Genomic DNA, 9,851 nt, shown 5'->3' on the forward strand with positions numbered 1-9,851 from the left:
AAAAGGTGGGCTTTCATCTTGCTTTGTTATTGTACCTTTTTGTATCTGTTTACTAAGTCTGGAGACGTGTTTATGGATATCTGATTGCTATTATTACAGAAAAATAGGCATAGTTGTTGGAGCTATTTTACAGAACAATACACTGTTACATCTATATGTACTAGCATTACTAGAATTAAGAATAAAACACATATAATTGTTAATAAATTTCAGAACAGCAACATTCATCCAAAAATAAACTTTATTCTGAACTTGAATTATCAACAAACTGAATTTAAAATATGAACAAGGTATTTACAACTTAAATCAAAAGAAAATCAAAATTTATTAACATGCCAGACAGCAGTACTCTTTTGAAGTATCTGTTGTCCCAACACAGGTCAGGTGGTACCACCTTCCACATGCATCACACTGGATCTGTAAGCATAAAGCATGTATTGAGTAGGGTTTATTTCATTTCTTCATTATTTCATTTTTTCTGTACAAATAATTCCCACACATTATGTGTGCTCTTAATAAACAGATCATGCATTATTTAGCAAAACATATGTTGTCTTTATTTCAGAATACTTCTTAAGGTAAGTCTGTTTTGTTTTTCTTACCTAAAAAATCCTATGAAGATTGTGTCATTGATACTGCAAGATAGTAATATGTTCAGTCGTTGTAGTATTTTCTTTGGCATGCATTAATGTTTCATCTGTACTCATTGTTGTCATATACTTTGGTTTTTCAGGTTTGTTATATACATAATTGTTTTATATGAATGCTTTTCTGTGTTTTGTATATTCTTTACAATAAAAATGCACTCCATTCTCCCTCCTCCTTCCATCTTGTTAATTCTTGCAAAAAAGTTCTAAATAGGTGATGGCTTCTGAGGTTTCTTGGAAACACATTTCCCTTAGCAGAGGAATTAGGCATAACTTTGGTTTAATGTTGGTTTTAGGTAAACACATACCCAGTCTGTGTGTTTTTCATTTTGTGGATCGTCGGAGTCTACTTTTGAAATTTTTTCTCCACAATAGTGGCAAAGCTCACGAAGATCATCTGATCAGAATAAGATCATTATTAAGATCATAACTTATTTCAATTATAATAAATTCATGTTTTATAAGTTGAATCAAAGAATTCAATGATATGATAATAATGCTAAGTAAAAGTAAAAACTTACCTGTCTGCTTCAGCAGTTTGACAGCTACTTTCTTTCTATATTTGCAAACTGCTGATCTTGTGGTTGAGAAGATTAGAGGCTCCTCTGCCAGGATTTTCTCAGCATACTAGAATGCAACATAGTCACTAAGATAAATAAATGACATTTGTAATACATCAAATGAACTGCAAATATTTGGGTTTAGGAGACACAAAAAACAAAGGACACAATGAATTTGTAAAAGCAAGAAATGAAAAATAGATAAAAATCTCACTTTCAAAACAAATATGCCACATGAACTGCCATCGGGTTGTAATGAATGTGGCATTGTTTCTGCCTTCCATCGGGACACCTGACACCCATGCTTCCTCATAAATGCCCTCAAAAGTAGACAAAAGCAACATTAGTTAAGTTCCTTGCTGCTTTATAGAATACACTGGTCTTAGCAGCAGTCTTCAATGAAGTTGCAGTACCTTGTGGACTCCAAGCATGTTTTTAGTTTTGAGGATGCGTGTCCTAGAGAGTCCAGCACCAAGCTCTTCAACAGTTTGGGAAACATTGCCTATATGACAATAAAATTAATATGCAGCATACACTATAAACAATAAGAAGTGAGACTCCATACATAATAAAAAAAAGGTTGTTCTTACTGTCAGTATCCAGTGGCCAGGTTCATGTACTGCTCCCAGTATTACGTTAAAGTTCCCTGGGTTGCACTAAAAGGTAATTTCAAATAAAGGATTAGAAGGTAACACCACACCTCAGAGCATACCACTATGAGAAAAAAATCACTATCATAAGACCAGTTTTTGTCTGGGTTCATTTCTCTTGTAATACAACTTGTGCTCTAGAAATTATTCAAAATCAAAGGGACAAATGAATGTTTTGTGTTAGAGCAGTGCCACCACAATGACAAATAAAAAAAAACATGTAACAAACAAAAACACTTGCCTTGGCGCAAAAGAAAAAAAGCAGCCAGAGAAAAAATGACTCAGTTCAACCAAAATTACATACACACTAAACTCAGTTAATGTTGCAAAATCACCACTTCCAAATTGTTGTTAAACAGACAGACTAATCATAATTATTACAAAATAAATCATTATTTTTTTTATTAAAAATATGTATACATACGCATACCATACCAAGAATGCCTCGATCTTTCATTTTGCACCACTATACCAGATATCTATAGCTATGACTGTGATGGTTGTTTTGTAGTTTTATCGTTTGTAGTTTTGTTATACAATGTATGCACTTTGGAGTTGCAACTCTTCCAATATATGTAGGCAATATAGTTGTAGTTCTTATGTTCCCTTCACACTTCTATCTATGCTCGAAGTCGCTTTGGATAATACTGTCAGTCAAATGAATAAATGTAATGTAAATATAATACCTAGACGAGGACTAGTACCAGCACCATACCCTCTTCTTATGATAAAATTAATAACATTTAGAAAGTAGGAACAAAATAGGACATTCATATACCAAGTCAGTCACCGTATGTGGCTTCACACTGGTGGTGATGGTACACTGTCACAGCATCACTTTTCATTACCTTTAACCTTGACGTCTTCTTCTGCCAAATGCTAGTCATTTCATAGGAATCAATGAAAAGGGCCTGGTTGTCTTCATTTCTCTGATTGTGATGCTGCACCAAACGCAGCAGGTAGGCATTTATCACCTGAGAACCAAAATATTAATTTTCATACATCTGCCAGTATATATAGAATATACATACACACACATATAAAGTGCTATAGAAAAAAAAACATATCCCAACACACCTCACTCTCAAGTTCCTGATCAGGAGCTGTTCTTGTGATGTCCCAGTAAAAAATTTTGTAAGGCCCAATTCTTGAAAGCAGTACATGGACATTTTTCCCTTCCCAGGCCTCGTTCACACCTGTAAAACAAAACAAAATTAGAAATCTAACTAAAAATCTTCTCTTAGTGTAGTTTCTAACAATATACATTCTACAGCACATTCAACACTGCCCCACCCTCTCCATCTGACTGTTATCCAATCTGTAGCACAAAGGCACAGAGCACTTTGTATTTTTATTTATTATTGTTTAACTGTTTTTAACCTTAATTATTTATGTAATCTTATTGCTATTATTGTCATTGTAATGCTACTGTTATTGTTGTGTAAAGGTAGATTGGCAAAGAATTTCATTGCATGGTTGTGAACCATTTTCTTTTTTACTGTGCATATGACAAACTACTTGAATATTGAATCTTTATAATGATTTGAGTGATATTTTTAATATAAATGGCATTCTGCAGAATATAAAAGTAGTTCACATTTGTATATGAATATTATGACTGAGTACATACAAGACAGCAGTGAGACGGCTGGTGGAGAGGTAGATACAGTGGCTGATGCCAGCAGAGGAGTGGTGGACACAGCTGTTGGTAGAGATGAGGATGGATATGCAGAGGTAGTTGGAGTAGGTGGAGAAGACGATTCTGCTGCAGAAGAGGTAGCTGGAGTAGGAGGAGAAGCTGGTTTTGCTGCAGGAGAGGTAGCTGGAGTAGGAGGAGAAGCTGGTTTTGCTGCAGAAGAGGTAGCTGGAGTAGGAGGAGAAGCTGGTTTTGCTGCAGGAGAGTTAGTTGGAGTAGGGGGTGAAGGTGGTTTTGCTGCAGGAGAGGTAGTTGGAGTAGGTGGTGAAGGTGGTTCTGCTGCAGGGGAGGTAGTTTGAGTAGGGGGTGAAGGTGGTTTTGCTGAAGGGGAGGTGGGCACTCTGGCTTTAGCCTTCTCTTTTAATTTGCTGGGAATTCTAGGGACCTCTTCAGTGTGCAGCTTTAAGTGGTCAATGTTAACCCTTAAGGTGGCTTTCCCAAAACCATCTACAAGGTCAACACTTTTCCCCTCTATTCTTGTCACTGTGAAAGGCCCCAAGAACTCGGGCTCCAATTTTCCTCCCTTCCGTTGCTGACTGCGAACATTCTTCCTCCACACCATGTCACCAACCTGAAGCCTTTGGCCAAATGTCTTTGATCGCAGGTGCCTTCTGGTCTTCTCCTGCACCCTTTCAACATTGTCCTGTACTATTTTGAGGAGTTTTTCCTGCCTCTCAATGTCAAAGGTGACCTCCTCTTCTAAATATTTGTCCTCAATGGAGTGATCAATCTGTAGAAAATTAAATAACGTTTTTAAGATATTATTTAACTTGTCTTCAGTAGTCAAAGAATATATGCATTAACATTTATATTAAAAACCTGTCTAACCTGATACTGTTCAGGCACTTCAAATGGGTAGCGTGCTTCTCTACCAAACATCAGGAAATATGGTGAGAAGCGTGTTGTCAGTTGCTTTTTGGTGCGAAGACCAAACATCACTGCATCTAGATATCTGTCCCAGGTGTTGGGCTTATCGTCCACCAGCTTGGCAAGAGCCCTACAAATGAAATAGATACATCCATAACTTTTTGGTTTGAATTCCATATTCTCCATAGGATTGTAACAGTTACATTGTTTTTGCAGTCACCCTTATACAGTGATCTGAATAAAACTTTAATAAACAAAGAAATCAATGGGGGAGCTTCCCAAACACAAACAAGAATATAATGTTAGATATGAAGGCTCAGTGAATACATGGAAGGTACAATGAGTGAGTAAGCTGGTTTGGCTTATGTAGTGGTGTGTGAAGACTGGAAACAGGGGACTGGAATCAGGCCAACAATCAAAAGCCCAGTGAAACAAGTGTAAGTGTAAGACTAGAAAAGTAATGGTGAAAAGATGTAATCATATTTTACCTCTGTATGGTACCATTACACCTCTCAACCAGCCCATTTGTTTGGGGGTGGTATGGGGCACAAAGGCTCCTCTTGATTCCCAAGGCTTGGCATACCTCTGTGTTTATCTACAGGGAATGTAAGAAAACCTCTTTCTCATTTGTGCCTGAATTGACGCTGTATAAACATATATAAGTTCATACCACTGCTGAATGTTCATACCTCTGCTGAATAGCAAATACATAGCCTGACAATGCTTACAGTACATATTCGGCAACATTTGTAAAATACAATAACATTTCAAAATGTATTGTATTAAAAAAAAAAAAACTTACAGTGTTGACAAACTCTTTGCCCTGGTCTGTGAGGATGCGTTTGGGCACTTCAAATTGGTAAACAAATTTTAGTATGCACTCTGTCACTTCCTTTGCGGTCTTTGACTTTAAGGCATAAGCTTGTGTCCATCTTGTGCAATAATCAATCATCACACATGTATACTGATTCTTTTCTTCTGTCATGACCAGCTTCCCAATTAGGTCCATGCCAACAAGTTCAAATGGAACCTTTGTCTGTTAAAGTAAAATCAAAGTTAATTAGAAATTAAGCTAAATTGGAAACTATAAATGCTTTCATAAATTAAAGTCAGTAGTACATATGACAGACACAACACAATCTAGAAAATCTAAATTCACACCACATCAAGAACAAATGTACTTGTATATTTCTTTTTTAAATTCCACCTATATCTCTCTTTTTCATTCCTCTTTCCATCAAATTTTTCACAGTCTTTTATGGGGAAATTTTCCAAACTGCTCCTATCCATTCAATCTATCTATTGTTAGAATGATAGGCCAGCTTTTTCATCCATGCAAGCTAAATATCTAAGTAGGCCTAATAATAAAATCTTTGTCTTCTATGCAACCTGTGGTTTTTTTTTAGGTGGCATCTTTCTTGAAACAGTGGAGTGAACATGGAGCCACACTTGACTTTGACCAGCCTAACAATACATTGAAGACCTCCGTTGCCCCAAATGTATGAGGCTATTATTCTAATTATAATGAAATGAAAATTAATAACAATTATATGTATTTCGTTGTTTTATTATTCTGCAAGTTTTGCAGAATAATGGTATGAGAAATGGTATGACAATAACGGTATGAGAAATTTCTACTGTTTGTTATTATTTTTATAAATTTATGTCTGCTAATAAGGGTATTACTTGCATTCCATGATAATGAGCATTCAAAGGGCATTATTTTTAAAACTCTACAGTAAAATGTCATCAAACTCTGTATATAATAAGTATGATAATTACTCTATCTGATGGCGTTAAGGTTTATGACAGATCACACATTGATTTCCAATGGGTCTTAATGGGAAACAATGCATATTTCACAGGGCATTATTTATAAAACTCTACAGTAAAATACCTTTAAACGCATGATATAGTACGTGTAATAATTGCTCTTTTAGGTGGTGTTAGTGTTTTGAACGGACGTTTTGATGTTTACCAGGTAAATTGCTGTGAATATGGCAGATCACACATAATGCCTATTTAAGGTGGAACGGATTTTGCAAATAAGGAACTGCTATTGCGAATAAGGAGCCAACTTCTTCCTCGTAATAATCGGCATACCTAACAACTGTCGCCTTAAACCTTTGTGAAATATTTCGCGAACATCTCGACTAATTTGTGTAACAGTCTTTATAATTGTACAGATGAATTCTGGGTAGATCTGGGCAAGCATCAGGCTCGTGGAAAGAGCGGTATCGGAGCGAAACTGGAGCGAGACAGAGCGACCGCTCCAGCCATGATAAAAAAAAACACTCCGCGCTCTGACCGAATTCCGCCCGCTCCGCCCCTCGCTCACGCTCCGCTCACATGCTCTGCTCTAAATTAATGCATAGGATTTTAAGCTGTACTATATAAATGCAATGTGAGGACAGACATATGAAAGACATATGAAAGTGATCAGTTGTCAATTGTTGACACACGTCTGCATATAGTGCAAAACAATATTATAAACATTATAAACAGTCATATATATAGGTCCAAAACTTACCTTGATTGGTGTGTATTGCGTTTCAGTTTTTAGTGTGCCTTTGTTTTTCTGGCAAACTGTACACTGTGACACCTGTGACAACATACAGAATTTTTTTCAATGTGGAAACACGTCTTTACGAACTTCAAATAGCTGTATAAGAAAAACATAAATAATAACATACCCATCGTTCAATGTCTCTGGACATTCCAGGCCAGTAAAAACGCTGGGATATGGCATCCCTAGTTTTTAATTGCCCACAGTGTGCTCCAATGCCACTGCTGTGGAACTGTATGAAAAGTTCATCAGCCTCTTCTGCGCCACGAACAACTTTGGCCCTGACTTCTTCGTCAGAGCCCTTGTTTCTGGTGTAGTACAAGTCTCCATCTAAAATACATTCGGAATTATACGTATATTAATAAACATATGAAGACTGCTGTATTTACTGTTGTACTATTTACATTTACTTCACATGTATTAAGGCCACTTAAAATTAATAAATTGTTTTACATGGCCGAACGCCTCAATTTTTTTGGTGACGGCTCGATTTTTTTAATATTTTATATTTTTCAAAAAATCGGTTTTTTTTACCTCAAAAACTGTGGGTGAAAAATCTTTTATGTCAGCCTCGGATTTTTCAATTTGACGCTTCTCGGACAATGGTTTTTATCGTTTGTCAGATTGTGTGTGGGCCCACGGTATTAAAAAGAACTTTTCTAGTTTTAGTATATCTCTGTTGCCGTTCGTCTTTTCGCTAAAAATATAAAATAGAAAATAGAAAATCCCCTACTCACCAATATTTTAGAAGTTTGAGTCATGTAAAACAATTTATTAATTTTAAGTGGCCTAATGTCTGGAAGTCATGTTTATTAGATGTTTCTTGCAAAAAATAACTTACCGATTATGGAGAAATTAGAAGATCTTCTTCGTAAGCTGTATCTCTGATGCTTGCTGAAATTTTTCGGATATTCTCCTTTAATTAATAAGTCAAATATTTCTTTGACTAATTGGGGATCCATGATTTCGAAACAGCGATAGGCCTACGGTATTACGTCATACGTCGTCATACGTCATTCGCGTTACGTCGAACTCGACTTTTTTTGCAAAAAATACAGAAAAATACAAATCGTCTTCTTTCGGTTTCAACCTTACGTCAGCCAGGGAATGCTAAAATATGTAAACTAATATATTTTAATGTTTGCAATCAAATAAAAGCTTATAAATGTAAAAGTATTGTCTTTTTTTAATTGGTGTTTCGAGCCAATAGGGGTTTTTCGTATCAAGTCGTTTGTCGAAGTTGTGCCTTCTGGAACCAATTACTGACGTAGGGTGAGGTATAACTGTATTTCACCTTGACGTGATTAGCATACAACTGTCGCGTAAACAGTAAAATTGACCCTGTTATTTTACCTGACTCTAACTCTGATTGTGACATCTAGGTAAAGCAACGCAGAACCTGGAGCTGGAGTCTAAATACAACCAGGATTCAGATCCAGACAGTGCTCGTTGCGTAGACTTCTTTTCATTCACAAGGTCTTATTGATTCAGTGTATTTGTCTCCTGGTTTTGGATTTTTTCTTCTGGTTTTAATTTCTGGCAAATTCGTTGGATTGTGCTGTGGATTATATATATATATATATATATATAAAATAAATCATGCAAAAACATATTGGATCAAGCAAATCTTTTTCAGGTGACGACTTTGAGCATGAACATTTCATAATCTGAATAATTTTTAAGGTTGAAATCAGCAGGCAGTCCCTGGCATACGGGTCACCATTTGTGATGGCTGCTATCATATTATGTGACCCTGGCATAAATCATGCAAAAACATATTGGATCAAGCAAATCTTTTTCAGGTGACGACTTTGAGCATGAACATTTCATAATCTGAAGACTTTTTAAGGTTCTAATCAGCAGGCAGTCCCTGGCATACAGGTCACCATTTGTGATGGCTGCTATCATATTATGTGACCCTGGCATAAATCATGCAAAAACATATTGGATCAAGCAAATCTTTTTCAGGTGACGACTTTGAGCATGAACATTTCATAATCTGAATAATTTTTAAGGTTGAAATCAGCAGGCAGTCCCTGGCATACGGGTCACCATTTGTGATGGCTGCTATCATATTATGTGACCCTGGCATAAATCATGCAAAAACATATTGGATCAAGCAAATCTTTTTCAGGTGACGACTTTGAGCATGAACATTTCATAATCTGAATAATTTTTAAGGTTGAAATCAGCAGGCAGTCCCTGGCATACGGGTCACCATTTGTGATGGCTGCTATCATATTATGTGACCCTGGCATAAATCATGCAAAAACATATTGGATCAACCAAATCTTTTTCAGGTGACGACTTTGAGCATGAACATTTCATAATCAGGAGACTTTTTAAGGTTCTAATCAGCAGGCAGTCCCTGGCATACAGGTCACCATTTGTGATGGCTGCTATCATATTATGTGACCCTGGCATAAATCATGCAAAAACATATTGGATCAAGCAAATCTTTTTCAGGTGACGACTTTGAGCATGAACATTTCATAATCTGAATAATTTTTAAGGTTGAAATCAGCAGGCAGTCCCTGGCATACGGGTCACCATTTGTGATGGCTGCTATCATATTATGTGACCCTGGCATAAATCATGCAAAAACATATTGGATCAAGCAAATCTTTTTCAGGTGACGACTTTGAGCATGAACATTTCATAATCTGAATAATTTTTAAGGTTGAAATCAGCAGGCAGTCCCTGGCATACGGGTCACCATTTGTGATGGCTGCTATCATATTATGTGACCCTGGCATAAATCATGCAAAAACATATTGGATCAACCAAATCTTTTTCAGGTGACGACTTTGAGCATGAACATTTCATAATCAGGAGACTTTTTAAGGTTCTAATCAGCAGGCAGTC

At 36.4% G+C, this 9,851-nt stretch overlaps 1 protein-coding gene across 4 annotated transcripts; it reads right to left on the minus strand.

Annotated features, from left to right (window-relative positions):
* Positions 1 to 223: 223 nt before the first annotated feature.
* On the minus strand, positions 224 to 8,461 carry LOC140587633 (uncharacterized). 4 transcript variants are annotated; one of them, XM_072709045.1, is made up of 16 exons: positions 7,828 to 8,461; positions 7,114 to 7,316; positions 6,951 to 7,022; positions 5,223 to 5,456; positions 4,909 to 5,015; positions 4,382 to 4,550; positions 3,488 to 4,283; positions 2,935 to 3,053; positions 2,706 to 2,831; positions 1,798 to 1,863; positions 1,621 to 1,709; positions 1,422 to 1,527; positions 1,169 to 1,274; positions 956 to 1,044; positions 603 to 635; positions 224 to 417 (listed from the first exon to the last, which is right to left on the minus strand). In XM_072709045.1, the coding sequence occupies exons 1-15, from the start codon at positions 7,946 to 7,948 to the stop codon at positions 627 to 629; spliced, it is 2,412 nt and encodes an 803-aa protein (XP_072565146.1). In that variant the 5' UTR covers positions 7,949 to 8,461; the 3' UTR covers positions 224 to 417; positions 603 to 626. The 4 variants fall into 4 exon arrangements, 3 of the variants coding, with proteins under 3 accessions (XP_072565146.1, XP_072565145.1, XP_072565144.1); XM_072709044.1 differs by lacking the exon at positions 603 to 635 and having other exon boundaries at positions 7,828 to 7,902; positions 8,340 to 8,414; XR_011989300.1 differs by having other exon boundaries at positions 603 to 1,044.
* Positions 8,462 to 9,851: the final 1,390 nt, after the last annotated feature.

This window comes from Paramormyrops kingsleyae, chromosome 2 (genome assembly GCF_048594095.1).
Source record: "Paramormyrops kingsleyae isolate MSU_618 chromosome 2, PKINGS_0.4, whole genome shotgun sequence".
NCBI classification, from domain to species: domain Eukaryota; kingdom Metazoa; phylum Chordata; class Actinopteri; order Osteoglossiformes; family Mormyridae; genus Paramormyrops; species Paramormyrops kingsleyae.